Source organism: Globicephala melas, chromosome 3 (genome assembly GCF_963455315.2).
Source record: "Globicephala melas chromosome 3, mGloMel1.2, whole genome shotgun sequence".
Classification (NCBI taxonomy): domain Eukaryota; kingdom Metazoa; phylum Chordata; class Mammalia; order Artiodactyla; family Delphinidae; genus Globicephala; species Globicephala melas.
In genome coordinates this window covers 30308243-30326653 of record NC_083316.1, presented here as the reverse complement: position 1 = coordinate 30326653, position 18411 = coordinate 30308243, and the positions used below count along the sequence as shown (strand labels likewise).

At 36.6% G+C, this 18411-nt stretch overlaps 1 protein-coding gene across 4 annotated transcripts in view; it reads left to right on the top strand.

Moving 5' to 3' along the window:
• Nucleotides 1-18411, top strand: part of CPLANE1 (ciliogenesis and planar polarity effector complex subunit 1) — a 126304-nt gene that overhangs the window by 18462 nt on the left and 89431 nt on the right. For all 4 annotated transcript variants that reach the window (XM_060295717.1, XM_060295716.1, XM_060295715.1 and 1 more), the window contains 6 exons: nt 2224-2388; nt 5689-5862; nt 9571-9799; nt 10952-11091; nt 13685-13902; nt 16457-16621. In XM_060295717.1, coding sequence (XP_060151700.1) covers nt 2224-2388; nt 5689-5862; nt 9571-9799; nt 10952-11091; nt 13685-13902; nt 16457-16621 — 1091 coding nt within the window. The remainder of the gene's footprint in view (nt 1-2223; nt 2389-5688; nt 5863-9570; nt 9800-10951; nt 11092-13684; nt 13903-16456; nt 16622-18411) is intronic.

The following is an 18411-nucleotide window of genomic DNA, read 5'->3' as shown; positions in this document are numbered from 1 at the left end:
TGGGCTCAGTAGTTGCGTTTCGCAGGCTCAGAAGTTGTGGTGTGCAGGCTTAGTTGCCCCGTGACATGTGGGATCTTAGTTCCCCGACCAGGGATTGAACCTGTGTCTGCTGCATTGGAAGGCGGTTTCTTAACCACTGGACCAACAGGGAAGGTCTCCTGCATCGAGGTTTTGATGAGAATCTAGGGGTGTGGATTCTAGAAACTGGTGATAGCTTTTATGATATAGGGCTGAGGGTATGAGTAAGATGACAGAGGTTCTCAGATAGTGACCTTGGAGCTATCCTTGACTGCAACTACTACCTGGTCAGGTTTGGCCAATTATTAAATTTATTTTCTGTCTGATGTGGCTTTGTATGTTTCATTAATTTATCTACTTAACCGGTATTTATTGAGGGCCTGCTATGTGTATTAGGCAATAGGAATAACTGAAATAAACAAGTTTACCCTAAAGTTGCCCACAATCTGGAGGATAGATCACGTAAACAACTAGCATGTTTCTAATTATGTTTTATGGTAGGTTCCGGGAAAGCACACAGTCTGAGCTGGAGTGCAAACATCAGTCTGGGGAAAACCTGGAGGAGCTGACATTTAAAATTGAGTGAAAATTGTCCAATTGAAGGAGTGGGAATGGTTTAACAAAGGATATAGCATTCCTAAAGCAAAAAGGCATGGGAAACCATGGCAGTTTGGTAAACGTGCAGGTAGTTTTAACAGGACCAGGTTATTTGAAATATGTGTGTAATATTGAGGATAGGGTGGTGAGTGCTAAAGTGAGAGGTAGAGAACAGATGATAAAGGAAGATATTCTGCAGTGCCATGGGATTAAGATTTTATCCTGAAGACAGTGGGGTCAGTTAAGGTACTTTATGTAAGAAAAAGAACTTTTCAAATAAATATAGGCCATTTGGAAAGATCACTTCAATACATTATGGAGGGCCATTCATAGGAATGTGGTGTAGAGATGTGGGTTTTACCTAGAAGCAAGACAGTTAGTTGAGGAGGTCCTGAACCAAAGCAACATCAAGAGTACTGGAGGACAGAAGTCACATTTGTCAGGTATTTAAGAGGTTTGATCAATTGGACTTGAGTAGAGAAGTCTACTGTAGTTCTCAGATTTGGGGATTGTCCAACTGGATGAAGAAGAGTGACATTCAAGGTGATAAGTTCTCATGAAGAAAAGTTTTCATAGTGAGTCTCATTGTAGACCTTTTCATTTAATTTATTTTCCAACTGTATCCATTTGGTATGGTTTCTTGTAATGGAGACTGAAAATAACTGGCTTCAACAAGAAAGAAGTTTATTTCTCTTTCTTAGGAAATGAGGCCAGAAGTTGATAGTCTGGGGCTGATTCGGTGTTTCTGTGGTCTCATCAAGGACTCATGCTCCTTTAGTTTTTCTACACCGTCGTCCTTAGTGCATTGCCTCCAGTCTTAAGCTGAGTTAAGATGGGTGCTGAAGTCTCAGGCATCATGTACATAATCTAGTTAACAGAAAGGAGGAAGGCAGGAAGGGCAAGAAAAGGGTGTACCTCCTAGTTGAGTTACCTCTCTTTAAGCAGCTTTTCTAGCAGTTCTATACAATATTATCTCTTGGTTCAGAACTTGTCATATTTTCACATGGCCATATCTAGCAAGAAACTGTGATCTGGGTGCATTGTAACCTCAAGTAAAATTAGAGTTCTTTTACTTAGAAAGAATAGATAAGGAGTAGGCAGCCAGCAGTCTCAGTCCTAAGCACCCTTCAGATGTTTGAAGGCAGTGGTCAGGGACTCCTATCTTATTGGATAGTGTTTCTTCTCCTTTGGAAAGTCTCTTTGACAGTCTGATATTTGTATGATTTCTTGTGTGGTTTTTAAAAAAATTTTATTTTTAGCATGTTCCCTTCTGTTTCATACCATGTGTACTTGGGATAGATGTCGTTAGTGGACCTTAGTACCGAGATAAGGAGGATGTGCACCTCTCTTTGGATAAATTCTTAGTCATCCTAGGGCCTGATCAAAGAAAATAAAATTGTTCAGAACTTAAAATGAAAAAGAACAAAATAATGCTTACCTGTTTTTTTATTAAAGTATAAAACAGGTACAGAAAAGTTCACATAACATGAATGTACAGCTTGATGAATTTTTATAAACCGAACATTCCTGTCTACCCTAGCTACCTAGCTCAAGAACATTACCTAGCTAACATGTTTTTAATGTAAATGTAATTCTTCCCTGTTTAAGGAGGAAGAAGGATATGTTTTCTTCAGATACGCTATTATCTTTCCCTTTTGTACTGCCACCTCTATAACTATAATTTAAATGATGCTCAAGGATTATGTGATCAGCTAGTAAGAGAAATACTGATATGGTCCCACCTACCTGTAAAAGAAGAGGAAGATTGTTCAGGTATGCTTTTCAAAAATCAGTTTGTTTAATATTAATACTTTGTATTTATAAGTGTAGATATGAAATTGCTTATACATAAAAGTTGGTTGCTCTGCCCTATTGTGGTAAATTTTGGACTGTCAGCTTCTCAGTAGCAAGGATCATGTTTTTGTTTGTTTTTAATCTTTGGGTCTCTAGGCTTAGCAGTAATTGCCTGCTGAACTGATACAATTGTTGTATCACAGCCCTATTTGTTAGACATTATATCAGGTACCCAAGTACTTTTCCTTGATATGTTTATATTTTCTTTAATGGTTGCTTAAGGTTGTTTAGTAAAGTGATGAAAATCTCTTTCTGAGGTATTCTGAGTCTTTTTAAAATTGCTTAATAGGCTGCAGAATATTTAGATTGTCCTTTTTAAAAGAGGTGTATTTAAATTAAGCAGTAACCAGAGTAAAAGATATATATGAATGAACACATAATATAGTTATAATAGTTATACGGTCGTAGACCATTAGATATATATTATGCGTATGAATGTGTCAGAACGGCTCAATATATCAGAACTTTCTAAATGGAGTTCATGACTCTAATGGAGTTTGTTTGTTTTGGTTTTTTTCTAATAACTGATTATTGGTTTAGAACATCATTTTACTGATGGAAAATAGTGATCAAAAGAAGTTAGTTTACAAAGTCTTCTAAAAATAGTTTGAGAAGTGGGGCCCATCTCTTACGTAAAACCCTTTCTTTGATTTTCACTAGTTTATCAGAACAGTGTTGGTTTCTTTGGCTTCAGCCACTGTTTTTTGTTGTTGTTGTTGTTGTTTTGTGGTACGCAGGCCTCCCACTGTTGTGGCCTCTCCCGTTGCGGAGCACAGGCTCTGGACGCGCAGGCTCAGTGGCCATGGCTCACGGGCCCAGCCGCTCCGTGGCATGTGGGATCTTCCCGGACCGGGGCACGAACCCGCGTCCCCTGCATTGGTAGGCGGATTCCCAACCACTGCGTCACCAGGGAAGCCCCTTGTTTTGTTTGTTTTGAGGTGAGATAGATGGTAGAATACCATGACATTTTTATTCTGGTATTCATATTTTCTCTGCATTTTTTTTAAAATTTAATTTTTATTTTATACTGGGGTGTAGCTGATTTACAATGTTGTGTTAGTTTCAGGTATACAGCAAAGTGGTTCAGTTACACGTATATCCATTTTTTTTCAGATTCTTTTCCCACGTAGGTTATTACAGAATACTGAGTAGAGCTCCCTGAGCTATACAGTAGGTCCTTCTTGATTATCTAGTTTTTATATAGTAGTGTGTATCTGTTAATCCCAACCTCCTAATTTATCCCTCCCCCTCACTTTTCCCCTTTAGTAACCATAAGTTTGTTTTCGATGTCTGTGAGTCTGTTTCTGTTTTGTAAATAAGTTCATTTGTATCATCTTTTTAGATTCCACATATAAGTGATGTCATATGCAGCCACTGTTTATAGATTTCTTACTTTTGGTGATATTTGTCTTTTTAAATGTTTGTGTTCATTACAGAAGTAGTACAAGTTCATTTTAGACAATTTTGAAATATGGAAAGGTTTAAAGAAGAAAATAAAATCACTTAATCTACCCTTTTTTGTCTATATACATTTATGTATGTATATTCTGTTTTATAATCTTTTAAACTTAATATTATGAATATTTTCCAATGTAAATAATTCTTTTTAAAAACCTATTAAGCCTTTTCCTCATTATTGCACATTTTAGATTGGTGCCACCTATTTACTATTGATGTTTTAAATAATGCTGTAGTGTACATAAATTTTTGTGAACATTACTAATAATATCTCTAGGTTAAATTTTGAGAAATGAGGTTACAGGATCAAAGAGAATCCATGGTTTTAAGACTTTTGATGCCTGGTGTCAAATTGCCCTCCAAAAGGACTGGTAGCTGTGTATGAGTGGAAGACTTTTATGTGTGACTTTTTTTTTTTTTTTTTATGTGTGACTTTTTAACTGACTGATATTCTTTTTTTTTTTTTTTCGGTAGTATTGTCATGACTTGATAATAAATTTCAAGATAAGTTGAACCTATTGTAATGTATTTGTTTTAATTTTTAATGACAGTTGTTTAGAGTATATCAATCATATCCCTACTGGGTCAGGAGTCCCCAAGGCTACCCCCACGTTCAGGGATTCACAGGGAGGACTCACAGGGCCTAGTGTATAGTTGTACTCACATCTATGATTCATTACAATGAAAGGATACAAAGCAAAATCAGCAAAGGGAAAAGGAGCATGGGGTGAAGTCCGGAGGAAACCAGGCACAAGCTTCCAAGAAGTGACAAGATAGAAATGGCCATACACATATCGAACTTAATATTATTGTGAATACCTACCAAGTGACTTCCTTTCTTTTTTTTCTTTTTTTTGTTTTGGCTGTGCCACGTGGCTTGTGGGATCTTAGTTCTCACAACCAGGGATCAAACCCGGGACCCCTGCAGTGGAAGCACGGAGTCCTAACCATTGGCCCACCAGGGAATTCCCCCCAAGTGACTTCTGAGAAAGAAAGATACTTTGCCATTGTTGGGGCCATACATTTTATAAAAATTAATGTTAACTTAGTATTTATCTGTGTTTAATAGTTTTAACTGTTTATTTACATATATCTGAATGCCAATTTATATTATTGAGTTTTGATTTTCAAATAGGGATGACACATGTTTGCTCCTACTAGTTTATATCAGAGTCACCCTAGAAATAGTGATGTAACTCTCTCCCTCCCCTGCCTTCTCCCTCCACTCCACGTGTTCCTTTTGTCCATACCTCCCAGAAGAATCTTATGGTAAGGACTTACTCTTACTAATGGAAGTATATCATAATATCCAGACCTAATGGTACAGAAAAAAGCATGAAGAATCACTGCTCTGGTGCTTTTCAGATTATCTTTGTAGTAAACCCTGCCTCCTTTCATTAAAGAAAGAAAATTAGAAAGGGAAGAAAGTAGGGAAAATAAATAATGAAATGCTAAACTTGCAAGTCCATTATGGCTGGATTGTTTGTATAGATCCTTCCATGTTTTTAGGTAAAACTAGTAGCTTGAGGTTAAAAGAGTTCCTAAGTGTATGTGCTCATAATTACGAGCTAATAAGTTTTGTTCTGTTGTCTTCAAGAAGTGTAGATAGCTATTATAAATTAACTTGTGTAGGCCATGGGTGTTCATCTCAGAAAAAAGTTGTAATTATAATTTTCTTCTTGCATAATGTTGGGAACTTAAATATTACTACTTTTGATAGTTTGATCAGAATCTCCTTTGGTCATTTGGTGCATCCTGCAGTTCCTGAGAAGTCTCATTGTGAGTTTGGAGTGACTGGAAACGTTCATCCTGAAGCGGCGGTGAGGGTTGTCCAGTCCATGGCCCGCTTCATGGCTTCCTATTTCACCAATCAGCTGCTTTGCATTTTGCCACCTCACAATGTGAATGTTCTTCCTCCCCTTCATATTAAAACAGGTAAACAAATAATTTTCTCACCTTGTTTTTGCATGTAATATTTAAAATCCTATTATACGGTGATCATTAGTCCATGGAAATAAAACTGTTCTAGCTCAGTGCCTGAACGCTAAGGAGATACACAAGTGACTGTTTACGAATGAATATAATCTGAGAAAGGTAATTGCTTTGGACTTGTTTTTATTGAATATGTATTTTTAAATTGCGAATTTTGGACACATTGGCATTTATAAAGTTTCCATTTTTAAAGTAAAAGGGCTATAAAAATGTAATTTAACAAATTTTGAGTACGCTAATTTAGAATTTAATTTTATTTGGACATTTTACTTTTATAATTTTATTTGAATCATTTTCTTTGCTCTACTTAATCATTTCATTAATAGAGTCAAAATGTACCTAATCTGTGTGAGGTAACTGCCCTACCCTAATGGAAATAAGCATGTACACAGATTTCTATGATATTCATTCATTCCAATAATTTTTATTAGTGCCTGCTATGTGTCAAGTAGTGTTGTAGGTGCTGGAAATATATTAGCTTGCACCATATGAAATTAATAATATGAAAACATCTGTAGTTTTGTCTTGTCTTGACATTTGGAACAGATTTATCCTAACTGCCATGAACAAAACAGATGAAATACCTGTTCTTTTATGGAAGTACATCTAATAGATTGAGACGGAAAATTAAATAGATGCATATATAAACAAAGATCTATCAAATGGTGACAATTATTATGCAGAGAACTAAGTAGAGAAATGTATTGTGACTGAGTCGGTAGTTGAGGTGGTGACTTTAGGGAAGAGCTCTCTGCGGGGGTGACATTTAAACTGAACTCTTAATGACAAGAAGGAGCCAGCCATGGACGCATAGGACTTAGAGCATTATATGCTGAGCCTGTGCAAAGGCTCTAGAGCAAGGACAAACTTGATGTGTCTGAGAAACTGAAAGACTGGTGTAGCTGGAGCACAGAGGGTGAGGTAGAGAGTGGTATGAGATGAAGACAGAGATAGATGGCCAGGTGATGTAAGCCAGGGTATGAAATCTGAATTTTATTTTAGGTACAGTGGGAAGTTATTGGAGGGCTTTAAGCAGGAAATAACACGAACTGATAAACATGTACAAGGCACACATAGAGTAGTACAAGATGTAATATAATTAGAAGTTTAATAGAAGTAGCAACAAGTGGTCATCAGATTTAATCACAGAACTGTGGATTTTGAACTATGTGTTTGGACTCTAATTTTCTCAGGGTGTGGGTGGGAGTGGAGGACTGTCCTCACCCACTTGGATGCTTCAACAGTAGTGTTAGACTCTAGTGTCGTCAGGGTTTTCAGGAGCTTCTAGACCCTAGAGAGCCTTATATGTAAGGTAGGATCAGAAAGGAAATTGTCTAGAGGTTCCTTTTCAGAGGTGTCTGCTTCCCTGGGGAAGAAAAGTTGGCCCTGACCTGATTATGGCTTCTCTTAGGGAGCTGGTGTAAACAGAGAAACAGGTGCTCTGTTTTTCCAGGATCTACCTTCCCCCCTTTCCCTCTCCATTGGCCACTAACTCAGTTTCAGCTGGTGCTCCGTCCTTTTCTCCCTGAGAACAGCCTGTGCTTCTTTCTCTCACTTTATGCTTTCCTCTGACTGAACCTCTCAGTTGGATATTACTTATTTCCTTGTACATTTGACACTAATTATTACAATAGTTTTTTATTTAAGCTCTCTTTATTTTGTCACAAGTGAGGTATTTACTACTTGTGCTCCCTATTTTTGGTAATAATGTTTCTGATAACAAATTGTATCCTTAATCCATATAATTTTACTGAAGGAGAGAGACAGAACTCATGTGGTTTTAATTTTTTTAAATATTTATTTATTTATTTATGGCTGCATTGGGTCTTCGTTGCTGTGCACGGGCTTCTCATTGTGGTGGCTTCTAGGCACGTGGGCTTCAGTAGTTGTGGCACGTGGGCCCAGTTGTTGTGGCTTGCGGGCTCTAGAGCACAGTCTCAGTAGTTGTGGCGCACGGGCTTAGTTGCTCTGCGGCATGTGGGATCTTCCTGGACCAGGGCTCGAACCTGTGCCCCCTGCACTGGCAGGCGGATTCTTAACCACTGCGCCACCAGGGAAGCCCTCATGTGGTTTTTAGAAAAATCTTAAAAAAAAAAGAAGTACAATCCTGGTATTCAGAAGATTTATCTCAATTTCTTATCTTTCTGTCCTACAATATTTATAGGACTTTTGCTCTTTGCTAATGATTTTTATCTTTACAGATGACTTTACATACCTAAGGGAGACTGATATTTATCACACTTTGTGAAGAAAAGTGACAGAGTTATTGAATTGTTTCTGGGCAGACTCATAAATGTTCATAAAAGCTCAGAGACACACCTTTTTATTCCCTACGTAAATATCTTCCCAGTTAGAGGAGAGAGTAGGAGAGAAGACTTTGTGTTCTTTTCCTATGCCCGAGACTAGACTATGATTGTTGACAATTTAAATATCTGAAACTTGTTATATATGCTTTAATTTCTTTAATCTCCCTCTGTCTTGAAAAATGATATTAGCAGGCTTGACTTAGAATATATTTCATGTTAATCTTTTAAATCAGAACTAGTGGCAGAATGTATTGTGGATTTGAGTTGCTTATTTGGTATGATGTTTGCTGTGTGAAAGCAGTAAAAATTTCAGAAAATTAAATCATTCAAATTCTTTTAATGGTACAGTGCCTTACTCATAGTGAATTAAAAACTGGAAAAATTTCATCAGTCTCCTGGCTGTTTGCCTATGCAGAATCAAACAGTCATTGATTGACTAAATTTTTCGTTTCTTTCCATATCTTTGTCAAAGAGCTAAAATGTTAGTGCTTGGTGTGGGCAGAGCCTATGCAGATCACATAAGAAACTAATCATTTCATTTCAAGGAGCAAAAACCTTCATATACTAATTACCAGTTTTATTTTGAGGGAGTGAGTGAAAATCTTAGCAATATGTATTTTTTAAAAGATAACAGTTCTGTCATAGTATTTTCAAATTTTCTTATTCAAGTTACTTTAATTAGGGAAAGATACAGAAGGCTGGGGAGAGGGATATTATTACCCTTTGTATTTAATCTCAGGCCAGACTGAAATCTTGTCATTTGTTCAGGATTACTGAAAATCACAGTTTTCTATTTTCTGTTAAACACTGAACATTGAACATTTAATATGCTTGAGTATTACCTCAAACTAGATTTTTATCCCATGACACTATGAGGAATGCAAAGTCAGGTAAGATGCAGTCTCTGCCCTCCAGATTTCATAATGCAGTAGGAGAAATAGCTATATATTTCAGAGCAGCCCACAGTAGTAAACTGTACACTGTGACCGGTACGTTTACGTGTGTGTGTACGTTTATATTATCTGACCAAAAAGTTTCATTAAACTGTACTTATTTACCTTTATTTTGTGTAATGCACTCTGATACTGTCTCTTTTGTTTCTATGTCTACTCAGTTTCATGTTTTTAGGAATGCTGACATTTGCTTCATGACCCACTAAAGAGACACAGTGTTCAATGTTAAAAAGACTATTCTAGAGTACGTTAAGCATTATTTTAGGCCATTTTGTATGTATCTTCCTTGTTGTGGTTTTGTATAGGAAATACTGATTGAAGAGATCTATAAAAAGAGGTGTGAGTTCTTGTATATATAATTGTAAAATCCATTTTCTTTAATTTACTCACAGAGCAGCCCTTTCGACTTATTCCTCTGCAACACTCGAAGGTGGCCAGTGTTGTTAGAGAGCAGAATCTTTCTAATGTGTGGACAGTTGAATATGCCCTTGAATTATTATTTATTGGTGGCCTGGTTCCAGAAGCTGTGTGGTTGGCACAGAAACTTGGAGACTGGAAGACGTCTGTTTCCATTGGTGTGGCCTTGCAGCTGTTCTGTAAACATGATAGCAATTTCACAAGGTATGTATTTTTAGGAAAGTATGATGGTCATCTAAAATATTTTTTATTTCAGTCATTGCTGGTATTTATGCATTTTGTGGAATCCTTAGTTCAGCATTGTCCAATAGAACTTTTTTCAGTAATAGAAATATTCTGTATGTGCTATCCAATCTGATAGCTACTAGCCACATGTATTTATTGAGCACTTGAAATGTGGATAATAAGACCAAGGAACTGGATTTTCCATCTAATTTTAATTAAATTTAGAGGGCTGTATACATCTAGTGGCTACTGTATTGGACAGATCAGAGGCTTACTTACAGTGTTAAAACATCTATTTAGCACATTAATTTGTTAGTAGTGCCCTCAAAGGGCCTACAGTCAATGGGAAAGTTTGTCTTTCCCAAACAGGATTTGAGTTTTAAGCTAATCAAACTAATCCCTATATTTTAACTATTCTGAAGGTTATGGTATTGCTGTGTCTTCTATATTTTTTAATTCAATAATTCAATGTATGTTTATTTATTAACATACATTGTTAATATGTTTATTATTAACAATGTATGTGTGTTATTAACAATGTATGTATGTTTATTATTATTATTTATCAAGCTCTATGCCAGGTGTTTTAGTGGATTGTAAACTTAAATGGTACATAGTTTCTATGCTTAGGCATTTATAGTTTAATAGGGAAAATAGGACAAAACATTATTACAATTTACATAGTGTGGTAAGAAAAGTGCCCATGGTACAGTAGGGAGAGCAATAGTGTCAAGTGAGGGAAGGACAGGAAATACTTTATGTGGGAGATGTCATTTGAGATGGGCATTGAAGGGAAGATGGGATCATGACAAACTGAGTAGCTGTAGGGAGAGAGAACATTCCAAATGTGAGCAAAGGCATTTGGCAAAAGCAAGTTTGGCTTGGTTTGGATAGAGTACATTTGTAGGGCAGCAGTGGGAGGTAAGGATGAGGAGATATATTAGTACCATAATTATGGAAAGCCTTAATACTATCCTTAATACAGTATTTCCTTGCTTATTTCTTGTCTAAATATAGGATGAATAAAGTGAATTTCTCTGTTCTTTAAAATTTCATGTTTAGCTCTTGATGTGTGTATGTTTCCTTTTTTCAAAATTTGTATTCTTTTCCCTTAATTTGATGTGATTTCAGGTCCAGGAAAAAGGGTCTGAATCTACCGTTAAATATGACTCCAGCACATATTTTCCAGGAAAAACTGCAGTGTTTTTTAGGTCAGCCGGCCTCTTTGGAAGCAAAAAAAGAAATGGGCTCAAAATACAAACAGTTTACAGGTGTGTTACCTATGTATGGTCGACACATGTATCGGCTTAATTAATATAAAGCTTATGGTATTTTAAAAAGCTTTTAAGTACCCACACATATATTAATGCTTTGAAGTAATAAGCTTATCAAAAATAAAATTTTGCTATTTATTCTTAATAATGGGAGCATCCCAAACTGATGCAGTTCAAAATACAATGTTCAGTATCTGAATGATATTCTGATTTTCCATACATAGCCTTTCTTTATACTAGTGGTATTTTGCTGCATTTAGATTGTTTTCTTTTGCAGTCATAGAATCGTAGAATCTCAGATGTCAAGGGGTACTTAGAACCTCTTGCCTAATGCATAAATCATAGAGTTGGTTTTTGCTTTTAATTTGAAAAGTTCTGAGTGGTATTATAAAAAAATAATATAATATTACATGTAATACATGGATTTACCCAGGAGCCCTATAAAATTCGTCTGTTTTAAAGAGGGGGAAATTTAGACAAAAAGTAATGAAGTCTGTTATTTAAAGTCATATATTTAATGATAAAACCAGGATAGCTGTTTTCTTTTATTAGTGCTTGTCTCCATTAAGGAGTGAGACTTCTCTAGATTCCTAGAGCTTATTAATTATAACTTCTCTTTCTGGAAAGAATTCATAATACTTGGAAATCAGACTGAAAATTTCTTTGATAATTTTCTGTCAGGTTTTTTTTTAAGTAAATGAAAAGATAATGTATCTACATGAAGGTTGATTTTGAAAAAAAGGACTAAAAAATTCCCAGTCTGAACTTCCAGTTCTGGCAATATATTGTTTCAGATGATCTGAAAACTCTCCTACAATAAATACATAGATACAGTGTGTTTCTAGATAAAATATAAAGATATGCATTTAAAGGCTAAGATTTAAAGAAAGTAAGGGAAATTTCCAGGGGTCAGAAAGAAAGAGAAAAAGTCAATGGATTCCACCCCTAGGTATTTACCCAAGAAAAATAAAAACATAGGTCCGCTGAAAAACCTGTATATTGAATGTTCTTAGCAGCTTTTTCATAATAGCCAAAAACTTGAAACAACCCAAATGCTTATCAACTTGTGGATGGAAGAACAAATTGCAATTTATCTGTACAATGGAATAATAATTAATAAAGAGTAGCAAACTACTGATAACATGCAACAACATGGATGAATTGAAGAACCATTATGCTGAATGAAAGAACTCAGAAATAAAACTACACACTGTGTGATTCCATTTATGTGATTTTATAAAAAACAACACTATAGGGACAAGAAACAGATCAATGGTTACATGGGAGTAAGGGGGGAATTGACAACAAAAGGGTATAAGAACTTTTTTGGAGTGATGAAAATGTCAAAATTCATTGAACTGGGGACTTCCCTGGTTGTCCAGTGGTTAAGACTCTGCACTCCTAGTGCAGGGGGCCCAGATTCCATCCCTGGTCAGGGAACTGGATCCCGCATGCCACAACTAAGCCACGTGCCGCAGCTAAGACCTAGTGCAGCCAAATAAATATTTTAAAAAACAGAAAACAAACAAAACTCATTGAACTGTACACTTAAAAAGGATAAATTTTAGTGTATGTAAATTATGCCTCAACAAACTGATTTAAAAACAAAAAACTCAGCAGATGGTTAGTGAACTGGAAAATGAATTTGATCTATCTCTGTATATATACACACACAAAAAAATATATAGAGAGAGATAAAAATGTATAGATATAAAGAAAAGAGTTGGAAAATATGAAAGAGAAGTTAAGCTTTGTATAGAATGTTGTGGAAGACACAACATATGTGTAATAGGAGTTTCAGTAGAGCCACACCAAATTCTGGATAGTGACTACCTCTGGAGAGAGGAAGTGAAATATGATTGGTACCTAAGGAATTTCAGCTGTATTTGCAACATTCTTTTTTAATCTAAATTGAATGTAGGAAACATGTTAATATCAGACAAGGATGAAGTCAGTATGTGAGTGTTTTCATATTATATTCTATACCTTAAAGTATGCTTAAAATATTTGGTAATATAAAAGTGCGTAAGTCTCCAATTCTGCCACCTGCATCTCTGCATTTTGCCTTCTGGAACATGTCTCCATATGTACATACACTTATATAATTGAAGCCATACTGTATGACTATTTTGTATATTTCTGGGGGTTTTTTTAGCTTCACAAGTCCTTTTTATTATAAAAGTACTGTGATGGACTATTATGAAAAAGAAAATAATTACTCTCTCACTGCCTTCATGTAATGTTGTATATTATTTTGGAGTCTCTCTTGACATTTTATTTTTCCCATTAATATTTTTTCTTTTATTATTATTTTTGAGTCACAACTATATTCCAAGAATCTTTTATTATATAATTGTTATTACAGTATCTTGTATAATTTTGGAAAAGTCTTTGTGATCTGATTACCTATAATCTTAAAAGTAAGAGAATCTTTATTAAGTTTCTGTCTAGAAGTTTGGGTGTTTTGCATGTCAACCAATATGTTCATTTTTGGCAATCAGCTTTTTCAGATACGAAATTTTATCCTACAAAATAACATGAAAACTATAATATAAATTTTAACTACTTTACCTAATTTTGTGTTTGCTAGATCCCATTGAAGAAGAAGATGCAGATCTGCTATTTGGTTCTGTGCAGGAAGTACTGAAAGCAGCAGTTATGGCTGATGCAGATATTCTTTCAGAGACATTCCAGCTTCTGATAAACTCTGCCAAGGACTTCAGTCAGAGACTGTGGGGCTTAGTGCCGGTTGGCTTGTATCTTCCAGCTCCTCCATTATATTGTCCTCAGCCAGCTATTCTTAGTGAAGTAAGCTTAGTGCTTAATCTTTTAATTAATTTAAAGTTGATTTTGTCCAATTTTTAAAATAATCAACTTGATAATAATCATCAAGTTAAAAATGCAGGCTCTGAAGCTAACTTCTGGATTCCAGCTTTGCTGTTTATTTATTGTGTAATATTGGGCAATGTACTAAACTGATGTTTAAGTTTCCTTATCTGTAAAATGGAGATGATGATAGTACCTCTGACAGCATTATTGAGAGTATTAAATGGGATATCCTGTAAAAGCTTTTACTTTAGGGCCTAGGACACATAGTAAGCATTCAATAAATGTTAAAATTATTTCAATGATAAAACAAAATTAAGAGATATTTCTCTGTATCCAGATTTTTAAAAAATAAGCATTTGTTTAGGGTAGCAAAAAGAATGTCAGAATTTAGAAGCCATACATTATTTTTTATTTATTTATTTATTTTTGGCTGCATTGGGTCTTCGTTGCTGCGTGCGGGCTTTCTCTAGTTGTGGCGAGCAGGGCCTACTCTTCGTTGCGGTGTGTGGGCTTCTTATTGCGGTGGCTTCTCTTGTTGTGGAGCACGGGTTCTCGGTATGCGGGCTTCAGTAGTTGTGGCATGTGGGCTCAGTAGTTGCGGGTTGCAGGCTGTAGAGTGCAGGCTCAGTAGTTGTGGCGCATGGGCTTAGTTGCTCTGCGGCATGTGGGATCTTCCAGGACCAGGGCTTGAACTCGTGTTCCCTGCATTGGCAGGTGGATTCTTAACCACTGTGCCACCAGGGAAGTCCCAAGCCATACATTATTTTAGTCTTTTATTCATCTCATTGTCTGTGCCTCTTTTGAAAGACTTAGTTTGATTTTTCTTTGATTTGAAAGGTCATTTTTTTCTCCTATACTTTTCAATTGATAGTTCTGTCTTATAAGTAGCAATACTGTATTCCTCTCAGGAACTTTTCCTCTGCTCTTATTGAAAATCATAACATAGCTGGTTTTAGGATTTAAAGTGTTAATGTAAATTATTTACATTTAAATTGTTTTAATATTCAATTAGCTGTTTAAATTGATTCTGGTATTGTTTCTTTACTACTTTTTCAGAATTAGCAACTTTTTTCTTTTTCTTTTTTTAGACTTATTTGCTGTATTCTCATTGTTATATTTCAAGTTACGTTTCAGTAGATTAAAATATTTCATTTGTTGATATTTCAGGTGTAATATATTACAAATGGAAAGAATAAGTAGTCCATGGTATTTCTCAGTAATTCCTCTTTCCTCTCATATCTGAGTCTTCAGTATGTTGGTTTAGGAGTTAGAAATAGCATTTAAGATATTTTTGGATATGCTGTGCTGATATTAGTTTGGTACCTATCCTTAGTAATACTTCATTTTATTATTTTTTAGTAAAATAATCTCCAATGGCAGGATTTCTCTTAAATGTCCCTCTGTATCAGTTAGAACCCTTTGGGTTGTAAGTAACAGAAAACTTGGTACATATTGGCTGGCATAATTGAGAAGTCCAGTTATGTTACCAAAGACTTGGGCTCTTTCTTTTAGTTTGTTTTCTAAGGTGTCAGCTTCAGTTTAAGGCTGGCTCCCTTTGTGGGAGCAGAATGGCTGCCAGTAGCTTCTAAGGATACATTGTCCATGTCCAAACGGAGTGGGAATGGGAGAAAGAAAAGTAGTAAAAAAGTATTTCTTTCCCAGCATTCCAAGCAAGAGTACTGAGAGTTACTCTTGTAAGACCGACTGAGGTCACTTCCCTGTCCTCGAATCAAACACCTTGGCTAGGGCTAATACAAAGTACTGCTTGGCAATTGACTAGGGCCTTCCTTGGCAGCTAGGGATATGGGATCAGCTCTCCTTGAATCATTTGGCTATGTAGGAGAGGGGCAGATACCCAAATAAAAACTGAATACTCTTAAGAAGTGGCAATGGTAGGAGAAGGTTGGGGAAGCAAATGTTTACAGTATTCACATTATCTCATTCTCTGGGAAATTAATCTGTAGCTACTGACTTGAATTGTGTTTATTCAAGAAACATTTGTTGGATCCTACCACATATTGGAGTTTACTCTATGCACTATACGACAAGGCCTTTGCTCCTGGGTAGTTCTCAATAGTGTGGGAAACATACATAAATCAGCAAGAATAGATTAGTGAAAGCTATAATGGAAGTCTGAGCAGAGACTCATAGTAGCACAGAATGGGAGGGCTTCACAGAGGAGGTGACATTGAAATATAATGGAATTTTTCCAGGAAGAGGAAGGGAAAAGTCATTCTTTTTGAAAGGAGCTTTCTCTGTAACATTCCACCCATGGAGTCCGGGGTGATGGCTTCAACTGTTGTAGCCGAAGACTTGGGATTAGGGTCAACTTACCCCTTTACATTGTTTGAGGTGAGAGAAGTGTTTCCCTGACACTAGAAATAGCTATAGTTAATCTCTGAGGCCATGTCTCAAAACTTCCTTTATAAATGTCCAGGAGTATTCTACTTTGAGAAGCACTGTCTTTATTTTCACTTTAACATTTTAAGTTTCTGTTTTACTAGCTACTAAAATTGTTATTGTTTCTTTTTAGGAAGATGGTGATGATCTTCTTTTAAAAGCTGAAAAAGATAATCGCCAAAAGGTGTCTGGAATCCTTCAACGTGTTCTCTTGCTTTTCCGGGCAGCTCGGTGTTCTTTTCCTGTAGCACAGTGGTACATCTTGCAGTTGAGATGGGCAAGAAAAGTCATGCAGAAGGTATGGAAATGTCCTAGTCACTTATGTGCTATTGAAATAGGGAAGAACCGTTTGTATTCTATTACAAGTTAATCACTAAAGGTTTATTGCTTCTAACCTTAAATTACACATAACGGCCCATCTTTGGGAACCCTGCTTCCCTGGTAATGAGCATTAAGCTAAAATACCTCTTTTTAGCTAACAGGAAACGTCCTGACCAGGCCCACCTGTGAATGACTGCAGGGAGGAAGAAATTAACACATGCCCTCCAGAGGCTGATGGGAACCAGGAAGTGTTTGACTTTACTCCCTCCCCTTTTAGTAAAAAAGGAGCCTGAATTCTAACTCAGGCAAGATGGTTCTTTGTGGCATGAGCCCACCATCTTCTCGGTTTGCTGGCTTTCCGAATAAAGTCGTTATTCCTTGCGCCAAGAACTCATTTCTCGATTATTGGCCTGTAGTGCAGCAAGCAGTATGAGCTTAGACTCGGTAACAGTGTGGTAAACAATTTAAATATACTAATATTTATTAATATTTATAATTGTGATATTTTCCCAAGGAGTCCTGCCCTATAAATCCATAAATTTCAGGCTTATTTATAGTACGAAACCTGCTTCTCAAAGTAGAATACTCCTGGACATTTATAAAGGAAGTTTTGAGGCATGGCCTCAAACGCGGGCTTCTCATTGCAGTGGCTTCTCTTGTTGTGGAGCACAGGCTCTAGGCACGCGGGCTTCAGTAGTTGTGGCTCATGGGCTCTAGAGCGCAGGCTCAGTAGTTGTGGTTCATGGGCTTAGTTGCTCCGCAGCATGTGGGATCTTCCCGGACCAGGGATTGAACCCGTGTCCCCTGCATTGGCAGGCGGATTCTTAACCGCTGTGCCACCAGGGAAGCCCCTATGTATAAGTTTTTGTGTAGACACATGTTTTTCATCCATGGGTCAAACTGCACCAATAATTGCAAGGTAGGTAGCCAAAAGATACAGATGAAATGTAGTGAACTCTGGAATTGCATACACTGCTCCAAGTCTTTTCTCACTGTAGAAGAATGTGTCCTGGTTTTTTTTTAACGTCATGACACAAAAGGGAACTATTTCAGTTATTTAACATCTCCTTTTTATATCTCTCTAATTATATAGCTTGGGTAACATTTTCCAGGGGTCATACTCCATAAATCCATACATTCTAGATTTGTTTCTAATAACCAGCCTAGACAGACTCTGTACATCTGGTAAATACCATTAATTTGTTTGACAAGAAGTCTGTCCTTAGCATGCTTACAAGGGGATTTGACTAGATCATGTCTTTCTGGAAGTGAATAGTAGAGGGAGAAAATAGATTACAAGCCTACTGCTAATCCTTTTCTTCCCAGGTTTATGTCTCTTAGATCCCTTTTCTTTTATTCTTTTTTTTTAATAAGTTTATTTTTATTTATTTATTTTTGGCTGCGTTTGGTCTTTGTTGCTGCGTGCCGGCTTTCTCTAGTTGCGGCGAGCGGGGGCTACTCTTCTTTGCAGTGCACTTGCTTCTCATTGCGTTGGCTTCTCTTGTGGAGCACGGGCTCTAGGTGTGTGGACTTCAGTAGTTGTGGCACACGGGCTCAGTAGTTGTGGCTCACGGGCTCTGGAGCGCAGGCTTAGTAGTTGTGGCGCACAGGCTTAGCTGCTCAACAGCATGTGGGATCTTCCCGGACCAGGGCTCGAACTCGTGTTCACTGCATTGTCAGGCAGATTCTTAACCACTGTGCCACCAGGGAAGTCCCGCTTTTCTTTTATTCTATCACAGTTTCCTTTTAACACACAGTAGTTTCATT